This window comes from Rissa tridactyla, chromosome 2, assembly GCF_028500815.1.
Source record: "Rissa tridactyla isolate bRisTri1 chromosome 2, bRisTri1.patW.cur.20221130, whole genome shotgun sequence".
Classification (NCBI taxonomy): domain Eukaryota; kingdom Metazoa; phylum Chordata; class Aves; order Charadriiformes; family Laridae; genus Rissa; species Rissa tridactyla.
In genome coordinates, this window is record NC_071467.1 from 167504209 (window position 1) to 167530893 (window position 26685).

The 26685-nt window shown below is 46.2% G+C and overlaps 1 protein-coding gene across 8 annotated transcripts in view; it reads right to left on the reverse strand.

The window, feature by feature from the left end:
- MAP4 (microtubule associated protein 4) overlaps window positions 1-26685 on the reverse strand; it is a 171670-nt gene that overhangs the window by 108641 nt on the left and 36344 nt on the right. For all 8 annotated transcript variants that reach the window (XM_054190133.1, XM_054190136.1, XM_054190135.1 and 5 more), the window contains one exon: window positions 6971-7227. In XM_054190133.1, the coding sequence (XP_054046108.1) occupies window positions 6971-7208 (238 nt within the window). In that variant the 5' untranslated portion in view covers window positions 7209-7227. The remainder of the gene's footprint in view (window positions 1-6970; window positions 7228-26685) is intronic.

The following is a 26685-nucleotide window of genomic DNA, read 5'->3' on the forward strand; positions in this document are numbered from 1 at the left end:
GAGATGAAAACAAGGAGAGCTCAAAGCCAGCTGTGTTTCTGGCCTAACCTTCCACAGAGTTCATTGGGCTCTCAAGTCCACGCAGCTTCTAGACTACAAAGCACAAACACGTTCCACCAGAGAACCTTCATCTTATCCAGTCCCTCTACGTTCACTCATCTGGAAAGAAATGGTAAGGCATATGTATTGAAAATCCTACAATTGCTTCAACGGCGCAGGAATTTGGGAAAAAAAAAACAAGTTAAAGCCCTTGCGGCATTCCCGTCCCTCTCGACACGCTGGGCAGCGGTAGCAGGCTCTGCTTTGCCGCTGTCAGAGGCACCGGGGGGGAAAGGGATCCAAAAGACTCCAGGTACCAGATGGGCAGAGGAACCTGCCAGCAGGTCTCCTACAGGCACCAGCTTTTAACCTTCTCAGAAAGCTCTGCAAACACACAGGGATAAGCGGGACACAGCTGCACGCGCATCGCTGCTCAGGCACGCCAAGGGCTCTCCAAATCAAACACATAACCAGGCCAGGTATCTCCTGGAGGTACCTTCTGAAGAAGATTTTAGGCTCAACAGTGGGTTCCCAAACGAGCAGAAGAATCAGGAATGCTTTGTCCTGCCTTCTGCCCTTCCTGGGAACCACGAAAAGCGGGTAAAATGCTTTCCTTTCCAGTTTTAGCACTTTGGAAGACAAGCTTTGAGAAAAATCAGGTCAAATCAAACAACTCCGCTCAGCATTAGTAGCTTTTATTCTTATGCCTCTGAAAGTCAGCTCCTTTGGAGCAAATCAAACTTACTTTAGTTAGCTCGAGCGCAAGTGTGAAAGCACCCAGCAATCTTCCCAGGGCCCGGTCCCCTCCCCTCATATTCTAAATTGCACAAAACCAAAAAACATGTCAAGATGTTGTAACTACATAATCCTCATCAGAATCACAAGAGAGTATTTGCATCTGGCCCGTGGATCAAAGGATTGTTTTTATATAAACAAATTTAAGGCAGCATTCGCTTAAACCTATAATCTCGAGCAAATGGACAGTGCCAATATAACCCCCCCCCCCCCTAATCTCCAGCAGGGACTTGGCACAGCGCGCACAGAACGGGAACCACCACCCAGCACGTTCCCACCACCTGACCCGCAGCCTGTTCCGTCGCAGGCGTGGGATAGCGGAGGGTAAAGGGAAAAAGAGAGCTCTGGGCAGGCCAGGGTGGGGTGGGCGAGTTGGGGACAACAGTAATTTTGCGTGTTTTATCACCCCATCACACACATCTCTGTGTGCAGACTTGGTCGAACGCAACTTTGTCAGAGAGCTTAGACCCAAAAAAACCACCATAAGAGAGGGCAAGAATGGCGATGAACAGAGTGCCATACAGTCAAAGCTAGCTGGGAACTCTTACACGAGTATCTTACGCTATTTCAGTTCATATATCCAAATATTCTGTCTCAAAATGGCTTCTGAGGAGCAGACAAGCTCATCTCTCAGTCACCAAAAAAAGGCTCAGAGCTTTCCTCGCCCTCTGGCATTCCAATATGACATAAACCCTTGGTTCCCATTTTTAAGCTTCTCTTTCTCACCATGAGAATTAAAGAGAATTTGAATTTAAACGGAAGCCAAAGCTCGCTCGGGTTTGTGTTTGGGGGATGCCAGGGCTTTCAGGAGCACACACGTACTGTCAGATGGCACCAAGAGAAGCACGGCTGGACCGGGAGGGCTGGTGTCCAGGAGCAGGACGAGGAGACCTACCATACTCACTTCCACTACCCCAGCCTCACCTCTCTCCTTCCAGACCAAGAAAACTGAAACTTCAGGGTTTAATCACCTTCTCTGCTCACGGAACTGAATCCAAGAGGGGAGAGAAGCCCAAGTGAAGTTCGCGAATTGAGCACAAATTTCACCCGAGTGATGCTAAGTCACTGTAAAGCAGCTGAGCTAGAAAAAGATTACGTTTTGCCTTGTGAACGGCAAGAACTAGATTAATTTCACCGCTTTAGTTCATAAAACAGGGGAAAAGTTTCAAGAACGCTTTGGCTTATCAAGACAATACTTAAGGCACTCCTTCCTCCTTAAGAAAACAGAGGTATATTACGTAGTTAAGCAACTCAAGCCAAGACCCAGGCAGCTTGACAATATAATCTTCATTTTAAACAAAACACACAAATCCCCACCCTCGCACTGAAATGTGTTCCCCGGGGACAGGTAGAAGGCTCCGTGCTGAAATGAGCCTGAATTTTCTGCCGCTGGGCCCCAAAATTCTGGGAAAGGGGCTGAAATCCGGGGCGGCGCACGCAAACCGCACACAGCTCAGGAGCGCACAGCGGGGTGTCACCTGCAGCCCTTTGAACGGCTTTTAACGTTTATTTTGCAAGTGCCCAACGGATCCGAGAGGGCACTCGGATCACGCTCAATACTTGTTTTCGTACAGAACAACAATATAAGGATTTGTACTGACCAGAAGCTTTAATGACTTCGGGGGAGGAATGGGGATGGACAGACCTGGAGAGGGAGAACATTAATACAGTCTAAGAGATAAAAACGCCCATATCAACATCATTTGTTGACTTTTAATCCCTCTGAAACTTCGGGGTGTATGGAGCATTCTCCATCCTCAGTTTCACGTAACAGAGTGTTTAAACTTTCTTTTGCAAAAACAAAGCCTGCTCCTTTCTGCAAGAAAGGCGCTTACTCCTAGTGCAGAAAAGAGAGTAAAAGGAAAGGGAAATGTGGATTTTTCGGGTTTCAGGCTCTGGTGCTGCGTTTTGGGTCCATACCAGGGGAGGGTGGCCTGCTCTGGAGCTGTTTTGTGTCCGTACGAGGGGACATGGCCCGCTCCGCTGTGCAGCGGTGTCCGTCCAGCAGCATCACACAGAGCCATCTTGTGGTGACACTTGTGCTTGGAAAAAAGCCCCAAAGCCACTGCCCATTGCAAATTAAAAGAACTTGACCACTTACATGGCGCTCAGTATTTGTTTCCCTATTAAAAAAAAAAAACATATACAAAGTTAAGACTCACCACCAAGTTTGTGAACAGAGCAAGGGCAAGAATGCAAAACATGCAGTTGTTGTGCACAAGGCCACAAACAGCCGTGACACAGACCCAGCCTTGTACGCAACTCCTCAACAGGAACACAACCAAACATTTCAGAAGCAATATTGGTCCTCACTCGAAGTAAAACGCTTCACCAGGAGCGCTGCTGCCTGCTGCAAGCTCATACAAAAACACAGTATTTTCCTTCCAGTTGGAACTTGCTCCCACCCAAACACCTCTGCCTTTGCACTTCAGGACGCGTGTTCCTGTTTCACACGAGCACCCCCACGAAAACCGCCAAGGCTTCAACTGGAAGCTCCACAGGACCCTCTAAAACTCCTTGGAGCCGCGAAGGAAAGCTGGCTGCAAACAGCGTAGCACACCCCCAAAGCGATCCTTCAGCGTTATGTAAAGCCCAGTGCCATAAGAGGATTACCCCAGAATTTGCCAAATTACAATGTCCAGCCAGGTGCTAGAAAGAGTAAAACCCCTTCTGCTTAAGCTATGCCTTCCCAATGATGTTTTAAAAGTTAACTGTTATTAGAGCTTTATTCTAGGACAAATTTGCGGGTGACTATATACAACTGCTCGTGGCGTCTCCCTCCTCTTCTCCATCTCTCTGTACTCACACAGTTCACCCAGGTCCGCGATGGGGGCCCATCTCATCCTTAAACTTGTCTAATCTGGCTCCTGGGTTTAGGAAAAAAATTGAAAGAAAAACCTGGAGCAGAGATGGAATAGCTAGAGCCCGACAGGATGCATGATTAAACCTCTTCTGACTGGGGAAAGACAAGTCTCAGGAGCAGAGACCGTGCTGTCTGAACACATTCGTGCCTTTTAACATAAATAAATTAACAAGCGGGGGCTGAGGAGCCCGATCCATGAAAGCTACTCTTCTCCCTCAGGAAAACAAAGCTATTTGCAGTCGTTATTTGGAGCTGGGGATGTAGAACTCTTGCTGTCTTTCACATAGCAGCCCCCGCCCCCCCCCCCCCCCCCCCCCAAGAACTTCACGTGATACTCAAAGCACTGCACTAGAACAACACCTAACACCCCCAATTAGGACCTTGTAATATCTCACTCAGGCTCGTTTATAGCCTCGATAAAAGCAAGTATATGAAGCTTTACCATGTTTTTTTTTAAAATAGTTCTAAACATTGAAGAAAATCTCATGGAAGAAAGAGGTATTCCTTACGCTCCAGGGAAAAACCAGATTAGACAAATAAGACAAAACAGGATCAAATCCCAACAGTTTTAAACCGCAGAGTTTGATAGTCCTTCCCCTCCCGATACAAGGTGGGAAAACCCGAAAAACATTATTTTATCCACTCAAGGCAAGCAAGCTCTCCCATGTCTTCGCTTAGGGTCTTGTTTTCATCTTGCCAAAGATTTAGATAAAGCTCATAACCATTCTCCAGCTATCCCAAAAAAGGGAAAAACAGATCTCCAAACCATGAACAAGAAACTGCATCCCCTCCCCTTGCCATGTAGGAGGGAAACAAGTTCTGCTCAAGCAAACAACCGGTTGTACAGCGGGGGAAGGCACTGAGGAGGGGAAGGGGGTCAGAAGAGTCAAGAGATCATAGAAAGGTTTGGGTGGGAAGGGACCTTAAAGCCCATCCAGTGCCACCCCCTGCCCCGGGCAGGGACACCTCCCACCAGCCCAGGTTGCTCCAAGCCCCGTCCAACCTGCCCTTGAACCCCTCCAGGGATGGGGCAGCCACAGCTTCTCCGGGCAACCTGGGCCAGGGGCTCACCCCCCTCACAGCCAACAATTTCTGCCTCACATCTCACCTAAATCTCCCCTCTGTCAGTGGAAAACCCTTCCCCCTCGTCCCATGGCTCCCCTCCCTGCTCCAGAGTCCCTCCCCAGCTTTCCTGGAGCCCCTTGAGGGACTGGAAGGGGCTCCAAGGTCTCCGCGGAGCCTTCTCTTCTCCAGGCTGAACCCCCCCAGCTCTCTCAGCCTGTCCCCACAGCAGAGGGGCTCCAGCCCTCCCAGCATCTCCGGGGCCTCCTCTGGCCCCGCTCCAACAGCTCCGTGTCTCTCCTGTGCTGAGGCCCCAGCGCTGGAGGCAGCACTGCAGGGGGGTCTCACAGAGCGGAGCAGAGGGGCAGAATCCCCCCCTCGCCCTGCTGCCCACCCTGCTGGGGATGCAGCCCAGGCTGCAGGGGGGTTCTGGGCTGCCAGAGCACATTTGCAGATGAAGAGAAGAGTCTGTCCCACAGGTAACCTGTGTTCATACCCCAATGTCTCTGCCTTGGCCCCGCACACAAAAACCGGCGGTTTTCTCCCCGGGCAGTTCAGCCAGTTTCCGTTACTGCACAAACCCAAAAGGCCTTGGTGTATCTGCTTCAAGAATCTGAAGTTATTTGGAATACTGAGTGAGGATGGTAATGTTCAAGGGATACGTGTCTGGGAGGACACAACTTAAGGAACGTGTATTTTAAAACGGTATTATATAATGATTTTAACACCGAGAAATTCTGGTGCTGAGCTGGTTTAGAATCTGCAACTTCTACAACAAAGCATTATTTTAAAACACCCTTAAACCATATGTAAAAGTGTTAACAGATCTTCGTGTTTCTTTGTTAGTCTCACTTCTGCAATGCTAAAAATATAAACCACCTACTACTAGAGGCGCTATAATGGAATACAATAATATACACCTGAATTGACCAAAGCTCAAAATTTTACAGTCTCTTTGCCCACTTCCATCCTTTCTGCTTGTTTGTTACTATTTAACGAACTATATTACTATGGAAAATTTAAAATTACATTTTTCTATATTACGAGCCACCTGATACACCTCTAAATAATGCAAAGAGGTGCCTTAAAGCAGAAATCCCCGTCGGCTAATTCCCATTCTGTAGTCATGGAGGTCCCGATGGGCGACCATTGCAGTTCTTCTGCCCATCCCACTTCCATCCACATCGACGAGCAGCAAGATTAGGGCAAAAAAAAAAAAAAGAAAAACTTTCTTCTGAAAGAAGTCACCAGGTTACCTGCCTAGGAGCAAATGTTTTCTTCTTTTACATAGCATAGATCGAGGCCAAAAAATATGTAAAACAATAATGAAGGCACTACTCGTCACGGGTGATGAACCCCACTTGGCTGGGGGGGTGGGGGGGGCAGAAACACCACAGAGGCAAAGATACAAAGAATTTAAATTGCTTACTAAGAAAGAAGCCTAATGGATGACCCCCAAGTCTCCCTGTTTTCTTTTTTACCCAGCTAGGGAAGCAAGTATCTGTTTAAACCTCTCCTTTTCCTAATTAGTTTCTGATAAAGTTATTAACACTAATAAATATTAACTGGGCTAGTAAATGGTCATAACCAGCCAGGACGGCACCGCATATTACTATATATGCACATAGCATACGCGCAGCCAGAAATCAAAATAAGTAGACCCTCGGCTCGATGGAGAAACAAAGCTTCAGCTACTGAACATTCGAGTCTGCAGCTCATAAACGGCGTGGACTTTATGAAGATGCCGACCTGCCGACCTCACCAGCACCACCAAGTCATCGCTCTTTACAGCTTGGATTTGCCACGAGCAAATTTGGTGGTTACCAAATCTTACACAGTTCTAACATTTTGAGACGGGAAGCACCGAACGTGTAAGCACAGCAGTCACACACTTTGGACTGTGCTTCCTCTGAGAAGCCCAAGGCAGCCCACAAAACATTAAACATCAAGAATAACGTCTTCTGTGGACTAGTAACGATACCTTATTTGAGAGGCTGAAGAACTGAACAGAAAGTAGAGTAGAAAAACGGGAGATTTTTAGAAAGAAACGGGATTTGATCTCAAGCTTCGCATTTAAAATAAACTGTTCCAACTAAACCCAGCGCCGTGTAAGGGCCCCGGTTTAGCAGGCCCAGGAGCATTACAATAAGCAAAAGCGTTCTGTGAGGTTTAAGTGATGCAGCTTTTTGGTCTTGTGCTTTAGACACTTACGTTCCCCCTGAATACCGTCTGCATGGGGTTTGCTTTTTGGTTCCTGGCTCCCGGGTTTTGCATCGTCGTCATCCAGCAGAGGAACATAGTCTGTTTTATCTACTGTTTCTCCAACCACATCATCAAACTTCTCTGCTTCCAGCGTGGCAATGAAGTCCCTTTTCACTTCTTCCTCAATCTCGGGGGGCGGCTCTGACAGAGCATCCGCAAGACTGAGGTTGTGATCCAAGTCAGCCATGCTTTAGCACCTCTGCAACCTGGAAAGTGATGCGGGGAAGAAGAAAAGGAAAGAAACATTTTAGTAAGAGACCTTTTAAGTTTGTGCAGAGTTTCATGTTGGTAACCATGTGCCTCCTGTGCCATAACACCGTAAGAAATATTTGCTTTCTTGCTCAATAATTCCCAGTGTTTACAGAACCCCCACACCAGTAGAGAAACAACCGGCTAGATCATCGAAATCAGGTTTTGCTGCATGAACATTACATTTCATGTGATGTTTTATCAGAACCTTAAAAAAAAAAAAAAGGAAAAAAGCCAGTACCTGGCCAGCATAAACACAACCTTACATTGATTTCTGCCTTGCCCTAGATCTGGGAGTTAATTACATATCCTCAGCAGCAGAAAGATAAATGACGCAAGCGAATTTAGTTCTTGGGCTGGACTCCACCCAGGCTCCCCTATGGAGATTAGGATTTTACATAATCTCTGATGGATACTTCAGCGATGCTTTTCATCCTTTGACAGCATCCTGTGGCATGTTTATGTCCTCAGCGAACCTCGCTAATACCCACGCCAGCCCCGGGATTTGTGCTGGAAGGTGAAGTTTTAATAACACTTACATGAAAATACATAGTAAAGTGCACACATACACGTTACATATAAAGCTATAAATTGGAAACAAAGTAGAAAGAATCACCATTTATCTTTTCCTCCCCAATCTGTATCTCCGCATTCAATTTAACTTCCTGGTCCTACAGAGAAAACGTACCTGAAGTGATTCATCTGTTTTGCAGCTAAAGCTTTCGGGTTGGCATAACAAATACACCCACAAACAGTTATTTATATTTTTTCCCCACGTTTCGTCCTTTTGAAGTTGTTATTATTAGGAACGACGGCCAACAAATACTGAAGTGGATTTATAGGAGCAAAAACCCACCGCTCCCGATTGACAGAAGGCGCCTTTCCAGAACTTTGCGGGCAGCGCCAGTGTTCTCAACGCACAACACCACCGAGACAGCAGAGAGCTCGCAAGCTCTGGTCACACCTTTGAGCCACGTGCAGAAGTTGTTTGGTACAAACCGTAAGAGCCAAAACCATAAGAGGCCGTTAGTATCTAAACTGGCGTACTTACAACTCCTACCACGGTAGCTCAACCTCCTTTAATTTTGGTCTGTGTTTGGAAGCACAAAATTTGATGCCGATCTGTATCACACTCACTATTAGACGCACAACCTGTGCGGAAGCTCGCCCTGTTAGTGAAAGATGGACTCTGTTTTCGGAGCCTGGCAAGCCGACGCAGAAGTGCTTGGTTGAGAATCAGCAGAGAACAAGGATGTGGAAGCAACAAGTTCAGAGTTCCAACAACAAATTCATCCAGAGGGACACGAAGGATTCATCATTGTACAACCAATTCTCACTACGTTGGACAAGAACCACCAAGCCACGTTAGTTAAAAAAAAAAAAAAAAAGAGCTGAAGCTACAGAACTGCATACGTAGAAAGGCAGAGACACTCATAAGAATACACAATGGGTATTTGTGTGTGTCGGTTAACGAAGGGCTGACCCGTGCGGCCACTGTGCAGCGGTCCAGGGTCACTGACTTACATGGTGCCGGCGGAACACAGCCCCTCTTGTTCCAAAAACACAAAGGCTCCTACTCCTTGAACCGCAGGAAATTCCCCGTCAGCAGAATACGGCCACTGACACATACCTACAGGCTCGAGCCTGTGTAGGGCAATATATTTCACATTCTTTATAAACAATGGTGTCACACTGATAGTGTTGTTTATGCAATTGCATGCAAGTATATTATGGAAACAAATTCAGTTAAATCTGTTCTTTTTTTTAACTTTAACAATAAAAGGTCAGACTTCAAGCCAGATCAGGCTTCAAGCAGCAACTGCAGTTTTTGTTGGTTTAGATAAAGGCCCTGAAGAATTACCACTTAATGGAAATCTAGAGGTGAAAGGGCCGGAGCTCTTAACCCTTTGTGCAGGGTCACAGTTGAATGAATTACTGCTATTTAAAAAGCCATCGTTATACTTAAAGTGAAAGAGTCTTGTTGAAAAAGTTCAGGCTTTCTTTCGCATGGAGTTCCGAACCAACAATATTTTCACCGTCTTACCCCCACCCGGTTTACAGGCCTGCACACAACTGATGGCATCACACGTCTCTGAGTTCATAGAATCCTAGAATGTGTTGGGTTGGAAGGCACCTTGAAAGGTCATCTAGTCCAACCCCCCGGCAGTGAGCAGGGACATCTTCAACTAGATCAGAAATATGTCACTTCCAGAAGTTCTATCTTTGCATTGGACGGTCCCTTCAAAGGAAGAAATGGGACTCTTAGCCACTTCTTCCAACCACGTTCTCCCTTGCTTTCAACTTGAAAGTGAAAGGATGGCTTTCAGGTCAGTCAATCGCAAAAAAAAATAATAAAATATGGAGCTATGAACATGCCATCCTCTTCTTCAGAAAATGTCATTTAGCATAAGGAAGAAAAACGATATTTAAGATTTTCGACAAGCCGCTTCATGATGCTACGAGGAAATGCAAGAATCAAGACTGTGGTCAGAAAATAGCTACAGAACATCCGATAACTCGGGGAATAAGGAGGCAAAGGCTGGAGGGAACACACAAGGCGCCAAAACAAAAACTTAACTCCTGTTCTCCACAGCAGGCATGCAGGGTCGGGCTGAATCAGACTTTGCAGATGTCAAGTCCCTCATGTTCGTAGCGTCGCATTTGGTTCTGCGTCAGCGCAGCAAGGTTCACCCATCAAGAACCTGAAGCTTTATATAAGCGGCATTTAGGAAAACCTCTCTTTTTAACCTCGCTCCAAACGCATGTTAGCGGTAGATTACAGTCCGTAAACTGAACTATCAGCTCACAATTTTCACACGTTGACTTCAGATTAAACATTCCTGCTATTTTAGTTTCAGGAACACCAGTGGCCTTTTAGGAGCATTTCCTCTTGACAGCTTAATTTAGGGTCTGCCCAAATAGCAAGTCATCGCCATCCTCCCACTCTAATGGAAACTATTACCCAACTACTTTATAGAGAGACCTTTAACATTTAGCATCCCCTCCCCTGCATAATCCTAACCCAGTAACCATCCACAGCCAACACCAGAGCGCACGGGAACACGCGTGGCCATCATCATTGGTTTGGAGTCAGAGCAAGCTTATAAGCAGTATTCAGATGGCCCAGAAATTATTTAGTCCTTGTTCTACCAAGATATTCAGAGAATCATTGAATGGTTTGGGTGGGAAGGGACCTTAAAGACCATCTCGTTCCAAACCCCCTGCCCTGGGCAGGGACACCTCCCACCAGCCCAGGTTGCTCCAAGCCCCGTCCAACCTGCCCTTGAACCCCTCCAGGGATGGGGCAGCCGCAGCTTCTCTGGGCAACCTGGGCCAGGGGCTTACCACCCTCACAGCCAACAATTTCTGCCTCACATCTCATCTCAATCTCCCCTCTGTCAGTGGAAAACCCTTCCCCCTCGTCCCATGGCTCCCCTCCCTGCTCCAGAGTCCCTCCCCAGCTTTCCTGGAGCCCCCTCGAGGGACTGGAAGGGGCTCCAAGGTCTCCCCAGAGCCTTCTCTTCTCCAGGCTGAACCCCCCCAGCTCTCTCAGCCTGTCCCCACAGCAGAGGGGCTCCAGCCCTCCCAGCATCTCCGGGGCCTCCTCTGGCCCCGCTCCAACAGCTCCGTGTCCTTCTTGTTTTGAGGACTCCAAAGCTGCAGTCACTTTTCCTCTAAAGTGCACTTCAATTAGTGGAGCAAATGCCTCTGGAGCCCCAGGGGCAGCAGGAGGTGCCATGTGAGTGGGGGTAGGGAAGCAGTTAGGAATTCTTAAACCCAAATCAAGGCTAATCCCACCCAGATCAGCCTCCAACACATGAATATTCCACCCCAAGCAACTAATGGATGGATTCATATCATGCTTCTTTTTGGTCCACATGAATGTGGTGTCACTTTATGAAACAGTTGCCATAAAATAGCATTGACAATGTCGCCATTGCAGACCTACATAGGAACTGGGACACTAAAGCAATCCAGTTTCTGGGGAAAAATAATAATGAGGTTATGCAGACTTATCAGCAGGACATTTCCTAGTCCATATTTAACTTAATAGGGAATGCAGAAACTATGTATAAAAAAAATAAATCAGCGTAACTAATAAAAGCCATTTTGCATTTTTGTAGCAAATACAGAACTGGTATCTCAGGCGCGTAAAAGCGCCTGGCAAATAAGGGGCTGCCCTAACCCAAAGCGCCACGCTGGCTCCGGGAAGCCTTCTACAGCCCAGGCAGGGTCAGCGAATGGCCAGAACACCACGAAAACTGAATGAGAAACGATTTCTCTGCTTTCCATCTCTGGTGTTAGAGCAGCCAAACTCTCCTAATTCCCAGATTCCCGGTTTGAACTAGGGCTTATAGAGTTAATCAAGACAAAAGGAAAATAAGTATATTGCACAGGTTCTGCCAAAGGGCAGAAAGCAAATCTGAAGCACATTCATGTGCTGATCAGCTTCGCAAGACAGACGCTTCCGATACCATTTTCATTCATTTGGAACGAAGTTCACTACGCACGGGACGTGTTAGAAGAATCTTCACCAAGATGTACCTTAACGCACAGCGCGCTACATAGCTACGCAAATCAGCCACTAACAGAGTACAAAGAATACAAAACCTGACATTAAGATGAAAGGGCAAAACTGAGGGAATGACTGAGGTTTCAGAAGGCAGCATTTTAAAAAGGTAGTAAATAATTCTTCAGCTGCGAGACAGCTGCCGAGGCCCTCGTTTGTCACACAGCAGAGGGAGTAGCAGCAGCGAGGGTGTAACACCGACCTGGCTGCCTCAAGATTCCTATCTCTGGAAGAGCCTCGGAGGACAGTCAAGTCCTCCCTGGAGAACGCCCAGGTGAGTAAGGATTTTGCTCGGAGGAAAGGTGTGGGAAGGAGCAGACCATCGCGTTATCAGTCCCACAGCGACAGCTGTACTACAGACAAGGAAAAGATTTTTCCTGTAGCTAGACATTCCTCACCCCGTTACAGGAAATCTTCAAATTATGCCACAGCGAATAAATCATATTCCCTTAATTCACACTTCTTTTTTTCTTAAAAAAAAAAAAAAAAAAAGAAAAAGAATTGTTTAGACCTCTTCATGTTCCAGCAACAGCTGATCCGTTACACCCAGTATTTGCCCCATCTGTTCTTTTTTATGCTCAGAATCTTTGTGTACCCAGTGAGTAACCTGTTCGTTTTGATAAATAAAATCCATCTTCTTGTGAGCTCATCTGCAAGACAGAGGAGTTATTTTAATCTCTCACCCATATTCCCCCGTCCTGGCATCTTGTTCCAGAGAGCCCCTACTATTTACTCGACTCCATCAGTCTCTCCCTTTCAAAATGAGCTCCTTTCTGGGTGTTCCCACCATCTTATTTGATGTTTCACCACATCCACGAGGTTGAAGTTTGCTAATATACACGGAACCGGTGCTCTGCAAACCAGTTTAGAGAGTCCCAGACTCAGAACAGCCTAGAGGTCCCAAAGAAGAGGCCCTTCCTTGCCCAAGTTTTACTTTAAATGACCCAGTGGAATAACTTTCAAGAAATACCACCTCATCCAGGCAACGCTCGGAAAGCGGACGCGATACAAACAACGTGCACAAAGCCACTGCCTGCAGCTTCCCATGGAGGCAAGAGTGGAATCTATTTCCTGAACTCTGTCTTTCCATTTTGTAGCTTCCTTCACGGCACTGTTGTGTACATGCCTCTGGGCACGCACCGCCTTTGAGTTTAAAGTTAGGATCAGTCTGACCCAGATTTCGCACATCTCGTCTGAAGGTGGAGAAAGGGAAGAGCGGGCAAGTGGGGGCAGGGGATGCTGCCCACAAAAAAAAAAAAAAAAAGATATTTGAAAACTTATAAACTGTTTAAACAGAATCATGCTTGGCATAAGGCATTGCCTGACTTCCCCCAGATTTTTGGCACTCGCCCGCCCTGGTGTCCCATACGTACACGTCTGTCCTGGACCACGGGAGCTGTACTCAGCCTCCGCTCTTCCCCTTAACACCGATTTGGATGGTTAGTGGCTGCATCCCTACTACTATTAACTAGATATTCTCCCCCAAAGGGAAGTCTGGGCACCCTTTATGCCAAAGAGGTAACAGACATTTACTCACAGAAGCAGCACACCTAAGAGGAAAAAGAAACGAAGCAACATTCCCTTGCTTTTTGTCTGTTTAAATCTGAGGCACAGGTTTAGAAGAGGCCTGTATATTATGGCATCAGATCCACTTGCTCCTTTAAAATTAGCTCCTAGCTACATACAGAACAGAATCCCCGACTGGAAGAAACAGGGACAACTCAGCCATAATTCCCATTTCTCCTGCCGTAAGTCAGCTTGCTTTTCTTAGCCGAGGCGCTCATCAGCACTTAGCAGTGGCCAGTGAGGCGTAAGAAAAGAGGACAGCAGGGAGCAGATATGTGCTAAGTCATCCTCCTCCGCAGCATCCTGAAGGGAGTCTGCCACGAAAGGGACGTCAGCATCTATCTTTCAAAAAGAGAGGACACAACAGCGAATCAAGTACTTTTACATTCCATGGCTGGGCACAACAAATCTATGACCCAATTTAATTTTTTATGATTTCTTTTTTTGGCACAGTCTGAATCAGTAGGATTAATTTTTTTAAAAAGTTAAAGATGATAAGATCTCAGTTTTATTTTAATGGATGTTCCGACTTGCAGGAAACCACTCAAATTACTGGAAGCTTCTATTTAGAGGTAGCGAGATGCAGGTCAAGGGATCTTTAATAAACTCTTTCCAATAACACATATATTCGTGTTCAACTCACTTGCTAGAAAAACCAATGCAACAGCTTCAAAATGTCCTTCAAAGTCCTGAATTCTAGGCTTACATTCCGGAATTACTTTCCCCAAAATGCAGTGATGTCCAGCTCCCATCTCACCAGGGGAGGGAAGGCCGTCCAGTCCCGATAACTCAAGACCTGCTAGACACCACATGCACCATCGTACCACTGGGTAAGTGGAAGACTATAAGTATTTCCATAAAAAGGAAAATCAAACACCAATTTTACACTGAGCAGTTGTTTAAACCGGCGGGCAGTGGGCAGCGTTCTCATAACTCCTATGGGCTGTGTACTCCTACGTGCCCAGTTCTGGGCTCCCCAGTTCAAGAGGGACGGGGAACTGCTGGAGAGAGTCCAGCGGAGGGCAACCAAGATGATGGAGGGACTGGAGCATCTCCCTGATGAGGGAAGGCTGAGAGAGCTGGGACTCTTTAGCCTGGAGAAGAGAAGGCCAAGGGGAGACCTGATTAATGTTGACAAGTATCTGAAGGGTGGGTTTAAGGAGGATGGAGCCAGACTCTTTTCAGTGGTTCCCAGTGACAGGACGAGGGGTAATGGGCACAAGCTGGAACACAGGAAGTTCCCACCAAATATGAGGAAAAAACTTCTTTACGGTGAGGGCGACAGAGCCCTGGGACAGGCTGCCCAGGGAGGGTGTGGAGTCCCCTTCTCTGGAGACTTTCAAGCCCCGCCTGGACGAAGCCCTGAGTGACGTGCTCTGGGCAATCCTGCTTTAGCAGGGGAGTGGGACGAGGTGATCTCTAGAGGTCCCTTCCAGCTCTGAAAAATTCCGTGATTCCGAGCTGAAGCCGGGAGCAGTTCCCAGCTTGCGTCACACCACTCGTGCTGACAACCTTTGTGGCGCTAATGGGCTGCCGACGTAAGGCATCGCCTACATATTTATCATATTTATACAGTATCTTATTACTTATTTCAAATGCATGTTTGGACTTTGAGCAACATCAGGATTTCGGTAAGAGTCATGTCATACAAAACCACATTCTCCTTCAGACCATACATAAATACAGCAAGAGAGTTTCCAGCTATTATTTATACAGCTTAAGTAATTGCCTCCCTCTTTTATGAAGGACAAAAGAAGTGGCAAGTACAGAGAAGGTAGATCTGGGGCGTTTGTTGGTTTTACGCCTGGATTGCTACAACAGACAAAGCACATGTAGAGTTGTTTCCCTTCTCTCATCCCCGCATGAATTCTCCAGCAGTTTTCTGGCTCATTTTAAGTATACAGAATACACTAAACCGGTCCCAGAACCTCCAAGCTCCTGTAGATACAAGTCAAAAAGCACACAACTAAATCAAAGGGGAAAAAGTTCCTATTATTGCCTCCACGGAGAAACACACGGACAACGTAGGCATTTCCCCTCAGGATTACCAAGCCGCATCACGCAGGCGGCGTCTGGGAAGAGGAGTGACAGACACGAGGGTACTGCAGACGACTGGGGACAGGGCAAAGTGTCCCTGAGAAGTCTGGGCTTTCATACAGAAGTCAGTGCCACTGAACCACACGCCAATAACCACAAAATAGCTCCAAAGGCCTGATGCAAATCTGGGTTCAATTCCACAGTCAGTTTATGGCCACACTCGAGATAACAAACACGATGTTTTGACTTCTCACTTTAGACGGGTTTAGCGAAGTTGTGATTCAGCTTGTCAACAGAATTTCAAAGCTGGGGCAGAGCTGCAGCCACTATTGCTTCCTCAAAACACTGTTTGCTCAGAATCATTTCCTCTTCCTCGTCTGGTATCTCACTACTTCCACTTACCAGGTCACTAATAACCTTTCCCCTCAGCTTCTGATTCGGGCTGCAAGTCTCACTTCAGCTTCTTTTCCTATAGGAAAAAGCCTACACAACGGAACAGGTTAAACGAGCTCCCAGTGACACCACACACATGCTGAAACAATCCCGGAGATTTCCAAGCTCTCTGTAGCCTGTTCGGTCCTGGGTAACTGAACTTGCACATGAGGCATGCAAGGAGCCAAGACAGATCCAAGCAGATAAAGAAAGGAGCGTCCCAAGCACTGCTGGTCTTTCACTGGGAGAGGACAGCAAGCCTGTGAGTAGGCATGAATACAGAATCATAGAACGGTTTGGGTTGGAAGAACCTTAAAGGCCACCCAGTGCCACCCCCTGCCCTGGGCAGGGACACCTCCCACCAGCCCAGGTTGCTCCAAGCCCCCTCCAACCTGCCCTTGAACCCCTCCAGGGATGGGGCAGCCACAGCTTCTCGGGGCAACCTGGGCCAGGGGCTCACCCACCTCACAGCCAAGAATTTCTGCCTCACATCTCATCTCAATCTCCCCTCTGTCAGTGGAAAACCCCTCCCCCTCGTCCTATCGCTACACTCCCTCGTAAAGAGTCCCTCCCCATCTCTCCTGTAGGCCCCCTTTAGGTACTGAAAGGTAAAGTCTTGGGTGGAACGCACAGAGAGATATATATATGTGTATATACATACTTTGGATAAGGAAAAAAGCCTAAGTCAAAAAAGGAAACAAGCCTGAGGAAGTGGAAGGGGACAGGCAAAGGAGGACAATGAACACAAGAGCCACAAGACAACCGAGTGGAAGCATGACTGCGTTACGGGTGTTCATCAGCTTCCCGCTTCGCAGTACAGCTCTGAGATGTGGAAGCTCTATATTCATCTCCATATGGACACAAGGGAAAACACCACGGGTCTCTTCCAGGCAGGTTAGCAAACTTTTCCAGGCAGCGGGTGCAAAGACGAGCTGGGAAGCAGTGACAGTCTCAGCAGGGCCCCGTCCTCGAGGATGGGGAAAAGGGGAGGTGACTGCAGTGACTCCGCAGAAGATGCTGGGGACGGGTGGTGAGCACAGTCCGTATGCCAACTGCGCTTCGTTAGTGCTATTAGCCATTCGTTTTCATGGGCTTGTTCATATTTTTGAATAAACAAAGAGCAACTGTCAGAGCAGAACGGAAACCGGCACAGCGAGGCCAATAGACTACGACAGGGAAAGTCATTTGAACAAAACGAGCTCTAACTGACAAAGGCTTTTTTTTTTTTAATACTGTATCTTCAACTTTTATAAATTCTAACTTTGGAATTTCAAAGTTGATGGCTTCAAGTGCAGTTATTTTAGTTTCATGATGCCTTGTAAAAGTCTACGTAGTTCTGGGGTTTATTCAGTATTTCTAAATAGCACCCATCAATTTGTAGGGTTTCGTTACTTAAGATACGAGCCATTTCTCCACTGTTTGAAGTAAAACATTATTTTTGCTGTTAATTGGTACTGCAAACATCCCTAGCTTCTACAACTACAATTGCATACGAGCCTTTTTAATGAACGTTTCTGCTCCATAAGCTTGAAACATTTTCATGAGCTAGCCTTGCCTTAAGAAAGCAATAATAAAGCCGACGAGGCGTGTTTTCCTCATATTCAATTATTCAGACTGCGTGTGAATGAGCAGAGCAAGGCAGCAGACAGTCTCACGGAATTCCTGCCTCTTCAGTAACGCTAAAAAGATTCTCTCCATTTTCTGGAGATTTGAGCCAACTTCTATTTTCTTTCCGCCTTCCAGACGTTCGTAGCTTGGAGAGCCTACATTTCACCAAACGATAAAAGTCTACAAAGATAACCTGGCAGAAATCCTGAACAAGCCAGAGGAAAGCTGGAAAATAACCTCCTCTCTCCACATGTGGATCTCCTACTCCCTGTCAACACAAAAGCCATAATTAAAGCCAGCCTGCAAGCTGACAGTCCCAAATTTTTCAGGTTTACTACAGCTACATTTCAGTTTATAGCCACTCTTTGTAAATGTAGACATTCACTTACCTAAAATTATCTGTACTTGATTTAACAAAAAAGAAACCATTTTTCTTTAAGGTAAAGGGCCTCCCAAAGAAGCTGCAGGACCAGGAGAAGGCCCTCCAGGGACCAGGAGAAGGCAACAAGGACAATTCAAGTCTACTTTTCTCAAGTATGGATAGACAAATTGCAACTTGAGGAAAACCAGTATGGTTTGTCTTTCTGGAGAGCTCGCTGCCCAGCCTAACAACACACAACGATGAGACATTATCTGCTATGGCAGTGATACCTCCAAAGTTCTCAAACGCAAATAAAAATTCCATTGGAGCTGGCCAAGAGAAAACTACTGCGACAGCTACTCAACACTGAAATACCTTGTGGAAGGACTATATACATTTACAGCTGTAACAAACACGATGAGATTCCATGGCTGGTCCACCCCCTCCAGGGCAGAAGCCTTGTGATCCAAGATGATGGTTTTTTAAGAAACTTTAGCCTTATGCTAGCAAGGACAGATCACGGCATCGCTCAACCCTGCCACCTTTGCACTTGCATCTACAATAGATTCTTCAAAGAGGAATTCAATGCTCTGTATTGTTCATTCAAAAGAACACGCTTTTATGGTGATCTTTGTCCATAAGGAAGTTGGGTCACTCCGACACGTAACTCGGCTGTAATTCAGATTAGAAATTGATCTCGTCATAGATTTCAATAAAATAGAGGTTTCTGGTGATCCAGGGCATGACAACACAAGACCTCTCTGCAATCAAAGCCTCTGGTATTTTAGTGTCATTTGCTGTGTCCCATAGAATCATAGAATCTTCATGGTTGGAAAGGACCTTTGAGATCATCGAGTCCAACCATACACACACAAAAAAAAACTCCAACCCTACAATCTCTGCCACTAGAGCACGCCCTGAAGTGCCAAATCTAGATGTTTCTTAAATACCTCTAGGGATGGTGACTCAACCCCCTCCCTGGGCAGGCTGTTCCAGTGCCTGACCACTCTTGATGTTTAATGCATCCCACTAAGGATTTGTTCCCAAACGCAGGGAGACGAGTGACCCACGCAGCCAGGCTCCTGGCCAAAGACCACCTGCAAGGGTAGGAACTCTCCTGCACGTTCCACTACCTTCCACTTAACCTTCACTTCTCCCACAGAAGAAAGGCGATTCTGCCCGAGCAAAGTTGCCTGGAGAGGACAGATTGCATCGCTCCCAGTTATTATGGAAGCCCTCTACACAAACTGATCACTGTAGCCAGATCTGTTACTAGTGGAGGAAAATAAATAAATAGATAGATAAATAAAATACCGGTACTTCAATGCTTCGAGGAATCTCTGTATCCTAGTGGCAGGTAACATGCACACTATATGCCCCTTATTATCGTTGTTTTCAATTAAGTAAAAGCAGTTTAAAAATAAAGTCTACATTCAGCATTTATGCAAAATAAAAATAATTAGCTGGAGCTAGAGCTCTGTCAAAGATCAAGGCAGAAGGAATACCCAAATGAAAGAGCACCAGTAAGAATTCTTGTTTGCACTTTGTCTAAATATATACACACATACGTGCAGGTGCCTGTACGTACAACATTCTTCAATCACAGAAGACGGAGACTTCGGAGGCATCAATAAGAACATGACGTGACTGACTCCATTAAAATCAAAGATGGAGACAGCTAAAGAGGAGACCATTTCTCACCTGGCAAATATCTGACTGCCAGGAATCCCCTGGGTCACCCCTTACATTGATGTTCTGAGAATAAAGGAAATCAGAAAGAAATCAATCAATCAATCATCTTCCATATAACCAACACCATGGGTATAGTTACTTCAGGCTAAGAGATGAAGAGTTGCAGGTTGCTCAGAGGCTGGGGATTCTCTGTTCTCAAGAGATATTCAAGACCCAACAGGGCACGATCCTGGGCAGCCTGCCCCAGGGGCCCCCGCTTTAAGCGGAGGGCTGTTGGACTAGATTATCTCTGGAAGTCCCCAAAAAAATCTCAACCGCTTTGGGATTCTGATATTCTTTGAAAACCACTGTTCAGACTTCCAAAGCCAATGATCAAAAGCCTATAAATAGAACAAGTCCCAAAGAACTTCCATTTTGTATCTTGAAGGCAAGTTTTAAAAACAAACAAAAACAACCCCCCCAACCTCCCCGGCCACACATACAGTTTTGCAAAAGATCCATTTCTGTCCCAGACCAAGAGCATAAAGTGGTGTGGAGAGCACACAATAGTGCGGTCCTGCAGTAGACACAGAATTTCATTCATGCAGTGGCTTTTGCTAAGAATGGAAACGAGACAAGGCTATGTAAAAAACCTGAGGAATAATTCCAGAATTTGCATCTCTGATACACAATGGCCAATCTTCTTCATTCAAATTTTCAGGTAACTCTCTCGCTCTTGATTTAAGAGTTAAAATTACTGGGGGGGTTGCTATGAAGCTAGCTCTAGGAGTCCCAACTAGTCCTGCAATGGAAAGGCAGACGCTGATCCTACTTATTAATATACACAGGTCTTCCTCCTGTTGCTTCCAAAGACCCACAAGTTACTACTTGTCTGTAATTGCTTCAATTTGTCCACAGTGCGAGGCCAGAAGTCAGTGGAGTCGGAAAAGCCTGACTTGCAAGACTACGAAGTCAAACAGAACGAATCTGGAAGGCCAGCTCCAAAAGCAAGAGTTTCATATATATATGTATATATATATACACGCAAGACAGACATTAGTTCCTCACTACTTCTCACCTCCTTCTTCCTGCACGGAAAAGTGTATGAAAATGCAGCTTTAAGATAAAAGAAAACTTTATCGAAAAAAGCTTCCAAATGTTGTCGTTACTTGTAAGAGTATTTGGGCATTTGTGAGCTACTGCCAGCAGAGTTGTCTCGACCAGCTGATGGGGCTGAGACAACAGCAGTCCCGTGGGGCAGGAGCTGCGGATCCAGTTGAGAGCTCCCCATCCACAGCACCACCCTCCCAGTCCCACACAGCCGCGTGTGGCCACGGGCCAGGATGCAGGAAGTAAACGTCTGCCACATGAAACAGAAGGAGGGCAAGAGCCATTTGAAAGAGGCTTTTTCTTGCTCAATTTGTCTCAGGGCTTATATTTTTCTCCCTGTAGTTATTTCCCAGGAAAGGATTAGGATGTGGAGGGGAAGAATGGAAATGTGCAACGCCTCTCCATCAGCTGGGAGTGGCTTACCTGTTACTGGCCACCCATGGCAAGACTATTGCCATACTGCATCTTCCCATAAGCACCACAACAGGCAGACATCACCTACAGCCACATAATAATTCGGAACTCTTAGGGCACTCTGGATAAATATATTTTATTAATTTATTATCCAACTCTAGTTAGGACTACTAGACTTCTTCCCTTAAGGATAAAAAAAATCCTCCTTTTGTGGGTGATATGAGATCATCTCCACTAACTTGTAACATTGTTTTTTACAAACTTAAGTAAAGATGACCACATCACATTTTATTTATGTGTTCATGAATTCCCACTTTGGGAACGAGTTCTCTAAAGATTGCTTTAGGGAAGACAAGAGAAGTCACAAAATAGGCCCAGTTACTGCTCTGAAAGTGTTCGGAGTTGCTGATGCACCTGAGAAGGCTGGACTTACCTGTTGCTGTTCCAGCTCCCTAAGATAACACCCTGGGACTCAAGGATCACCACGTCCAGAAGAATTATGTCTCTGGAACGTAGCATTTACCCAGCACAGACTGGCCCTTGCTCCTTCCAAAGGTCTCGGTATGAAGTCCGGTCCACGGACAGTTGTACTGCGCAGTGAGACTGGTTGCTAACTCATATTTCAGAGTCCCAGTTGCCGTTTTCTGGCAGTTACATTCCCTTTTGGTCTTAATTCAGGTTCTTCCTCTGCTCAGGGTGAGGAGATACTTTTTACAGAACTACTTGTCTTTTCTGTAGGGAAGTAACAACACGCAACGGCTCCAGAAGGAGACGGCACGGGAACTCCAGGGATGAAGCCTACAACGCTCTTTATCAGTACACTTAACAGCTGAGCAAAGCCAAGACAGCAACTTCTTCTGCTATCTGGCCTTGAAGAGCCTAGTTTGGGTCATAGAACCCAGCGCCAGAAAACTCCAGACACTCAAGAGAATAACTCTATCACATCCCTGGGAATGAGACCTAAATTGCTTGAAATGTGTCTAAAAGCCTGAAGTGAATTTTGCAGTTTCCCTATGGTACATCCCACTGGAGAAGGAGCACAGCTCCCTTTGACAGCAAAGGCCCCCAGCCCTGTAAAAACCACTTCAACCACCAGAAGATTTAGCACAGAGAGCTGAGCAACGCTACCAAACCTGACCAGTGCGAACAATCGTGAACTGAAGGTAAAGTCATTGAGACTTCCTTCCTGTCCAAATCACAAATGAACCCTAGAAGGACAACAAATGGAAGGAAGTCCACCTCAACCAGCCCCAAGTGTTTGGAGAAGCTTAGCTGGAACCAAAGAAAAGTCTTTGGGCAAGGAAGGGTGGTTGGAAGGGAGGAGGCTGATGTAGGAAAAGGGCCTTCCATCAGTCTCACCACAACTGGACAAAAGCCAGAGCTGGGAGGCTTTCGGAGTGTCAGGCTGAGACGAGGAAGAGTGATACAACTGCAAAGAATCCCCCAGCAGACCTCTTCCAACGCTGACTTCACTTCATTTGCACCCATTCCCAAAAATACGTGGCACGTATTTGTGCCTGCAAAGAGCATTTTACTGTTGTTAATTAGAGTTAAGCACACGGAGATGAGATAAGAGAACACCAGCCTCCTCAATGATTCCCTCCCTTTGGGCAATTTCACTATTAACCACTCAGCGAGATGGGGTAAGAGCGTCCAAGTCAGATTGCTACATTAGGAGTTGTACCGTTTCCAAGCTGATAAAAAGTCACATTAATAAACTTGCCTTAAGTTACAGCAGGATAGATACTCCGCCAGAGCAGCTTCACCGGGAGTACAAGAATAACTTTCCTATAAACCCCAGCAGGGATTAGGGACTCTAGAAGGTGGGGATTAATGGTCTTGGCTGGCCTTCAAAACAGCCACATGGAAGATGAGTTCATAGATAATAACTGTGAGGGACTTTCAAGTGTCTCGCTCCACACAGGCCTACAAGCGCTGAAATCAGAGACCTAAAAAAGGCTGGTATGTCATCTCCAAAAGTCATAAATGCTTATCTGAGGAAAATAAAGGAGTCTGCCCACCTTCTGCACAGACTTGTACATTTTAGCTCTAAAATACCTATTTCTTAACTACTTTAAGAAAAAAAAAAGAAACTGCCCAGAGTCATACTTGTTTGCTGGTTTTCAGGCCGTCTCACAGCAGACGGGGTTTTCTGTGCCGCGCACCAGGAGAGGCAGCACCAAATAAGGAGAGTTTCATTAATCACGGGGGGAAAGAGTCTCCTGTTTTCACTTGGCAGAGGAGAGAGGGAAAGACAGTCAAAGTGGGGGCAGGGTATGAAAACTCGGGCTGCTCGCAAAGCGCTCGCTTTCTGTGTTGCATATTGACTGCTAAGCCACAAACCAAACAGGCAAAGCAGGCAGCTGCTCCCGTCAGCTGCTTTCCTTTAATAGCACATGCATCAGAAAGGAAAGCAGCTCCCACCTCCCCAGGAGCAGAACCCAGAAAATAATGGCTTTCTGGCTTTTGCTAAAGAGTCCCTTCTCTTGGGAGGAAGAGGAGGATGGCACATTTCTAATACAGTCGATGAGTCAATAATTCTCATTTTTTTTATTAGGTCTTTTGTACCTCCTCATTCTTCTTCTTCCTGCACGACCATCTCGCCGCCGTAGCCTGGAAAGGAGACTAATGAGTGCACAAAGAGGGAGAAGTTTCACTACAGAAGTTCACCTCAAGTCACTTAGACCTCACGTCAGCTCCTCTAAATTCTTCCTGTGCCACATTTGTCTTATATACACAGCTCCCAGAATAACGGATCTCATGCTTTCACGTCTAAGATGATTTCTTCTGTTATTGCTTGTGAAGAAAACCGTACAGTATGAACACACTGGTACTGCAAACCAGGAGATGAGAAAGAGCTCAAGTCATGCTGTGAGAAAGATTTTTCAGAGATCCAGTCCAGCTTAATTAACGGTCGTAATACTGCAGTGCGACAGCAGGTCCTCGATGCCCTCCTGAACTCACAGCATGTTGCCCTATGTATACAGACACACATCTGAGAGGGTAGGAGGGATTCTGAAATTAAGTTAATGAAATAAAGCTCTCCTTGAAGATTAAAATAAGCAGCCATCAAATAGCATTTAACGCGTCACATCCGTATCGTATCTCTTGCAGACATCAAGAAGTTTATTGCAGTAAGTCTTGACAATTCTGAGTTAAAGTTTCTCTACAACAGCAGAAACAATTCAAGCTGGTGGAAGCGATCTGGCAGAAAGAGGCAACTTGGCAACTCCGCTCCCTTGTTTATACAAAGGGCATCAAGAAGGAAAAATCAAGTCCTAGATGGCATTGGAAAGACGTTCCGAAGTACAGCTGGAGGTCAGCTTTGGGCTTCTTCTACTCAGCTACGCAATCTGATGCCCCCCAGGAAGGCTGGACGCCATCTGCTGCAAGCAAACTGACTCTGTAGAGAAGTGCCCCAAGACCAACACATTGGCCAACGTTACTCAAAAAGCAAGATAAAATGTGAACCAGGAGCATAAAACGTCACAGTCTATGGAGGGCAGCAGCTCCAGCAGATACAACCACGAAAACAAAAGCGGCTCGTTTGGCAATCGGGTACGTACAGTCACTGCTGCCAGGAACTCAGTTTACATACAGGCTTTACTCCTTTACCTATCTAGAATAATTCTCGTTACGTTACTGACTACATTAGAGCAGCTACTTTACTTTTAATTAAAATAAACGCCTCTCTTGACAACGTAATTACACAGCATGAGAACCCGTCAATCAGGATGCAGAACTGGTAGCTTCCAAATGAGAAAGTTGACGAGTAAACTATTTTCATCAATGACAACTCATCACCAGCTTGATGTTTCGGAGCCAGATGAGTGGAACAGCAAACCTGTCCATGTTTTTTCAAGTAGACGACTTGAAAGAATACTTCAAAGATTTCCATTATCAGAAGGTCAAAAAAAACTTCGAAAGAATGAAACAAATCCCATTTCTATACTAAGAAACGAGTTTCAGCTACTTGCAAATTCTGCAAGATCTTAGCTACAGCGAGTAAATTAGTTTACGGACTCATCAGTTGCCTTGGAGAATCGTGCCCGCCCCTCAGGCTTTTGGGAGCTGACAGATATGCCCCAGAAGGAACCTGGAACTAGAACAGACATATTTGAACTACTCCAGAGGTAGGGGTTTGCCATTTGAAAGCCACAACAAAGCGCTATGGAAGTAGACATTTAAAAAAGCAGAAACAAATGCTCTGTTAGTGCCCAGCCAAGGTTTCAGAGCATCAGCCAGAGCAGAACCCCGCGACCATGTAGGCAAACCAGCTTAGGGCGAACGTGCCCATTTACCAAGCATCAGCTGCTTTCCGTTGGCTTCACCCGTGTTCGATTTTCGGGCCAGGAACAAAATTCAGTCCCTCCACAGAGAGCACTCAGATGCTCAGAAATTCATGGAGATAAGAAGTCCCTAGACAGGTTTAGGGTGGGAGCAGAGCACACCTAGAGGATTCAGAACCATGGAGCCTGCTCCATTTTACCCTCCCAAGAACGGCTTTGGGATATCCAAGTCTGTCTTTACACAGCACTGCGTTTCCCAGACATGCTTAGGAAGGGCCCAGGTCTTCACACCACCTTTTGCAATTAATTTCATGGATTTTGGTCTTCTTGGAGCAACTCCACAATAGATACAATGGAGATTAAACCTATTCCACGTTACTAGGAATTACTTCTAAGCAGGGACATTTGTGCCTCCACACAAGTGAGAAAGGAAAAAAAAAAAATAAATCAGAAGTCGATTTAGAACAAGGCAGAAGTGTATAGCTTTAAAAATGCTGAACTTGAGCACCTCTGCAAGCAGAGCTGAAGTCTTTGGCTACAATAGCTCACGAAGGGATTTGCTAGATGCCTGGGAAGTCAATATTGCCTGCCTGCGATCCAAGAGAGAGAGGCACTCCTCTTTGGTAATGTAACAGCTTCAAAACAAAGAAAGGGAGAACAGTAATTCAGCTTCAGAATCGTACGTGAAGTGGGGAAAGGTCCGGTGAGTCACCCCAGAGCTCCCCAAGGGGAGAACACACGCTTTTGAGGGACCAGAGAATACAAGGCGCATCCGTGTGCTCCATTACCGGTATTAATGCACCGCAGGCCAGCAGAGCTGAGACTTTCTCCCTCAGCAAGGGAATTGCTTGCAAGATAACATTATCTCAGCATCCGTTACTGTTGTGCCAGAACATGCAGGCCCACTTGAGGCAACGTTACCAGACGCCTACACCAGCTCCAGTAGGTCCCATGCTACCAAGTTGGGGGGGGGAGGGAAAGAAAGAAAGAAAAGCACTCAGAAATTTGCTCAAGAGTGCATTAATAGGCATTTAAGCTGTAGGGCAAGGCTTGATAGGAGACGCTACTGGACTAGAAGCTAAGCAAGAATGTTCACGTCTCCTTCATAAGGGTATTTATCAGATCCTTGAATTATAAAAACAGGACATTCTGAAAGCACTATGTCATCCCGGACTGACACACTCACCAGCAAGGAAAGCTAAAGGTTACATGCCAGACCCTTCTGCTTCCTCCGGACCCGTAGCTTATCCCTTCTAGCCAGCGAGGGATGCCAGCCTAGCTGCTGGGTTAAGCTGCTGCGTTGCTGCCTACCAGCACGCCATTTTAATTCTCCTAAAGCAGGGAAACACTCCTGCTC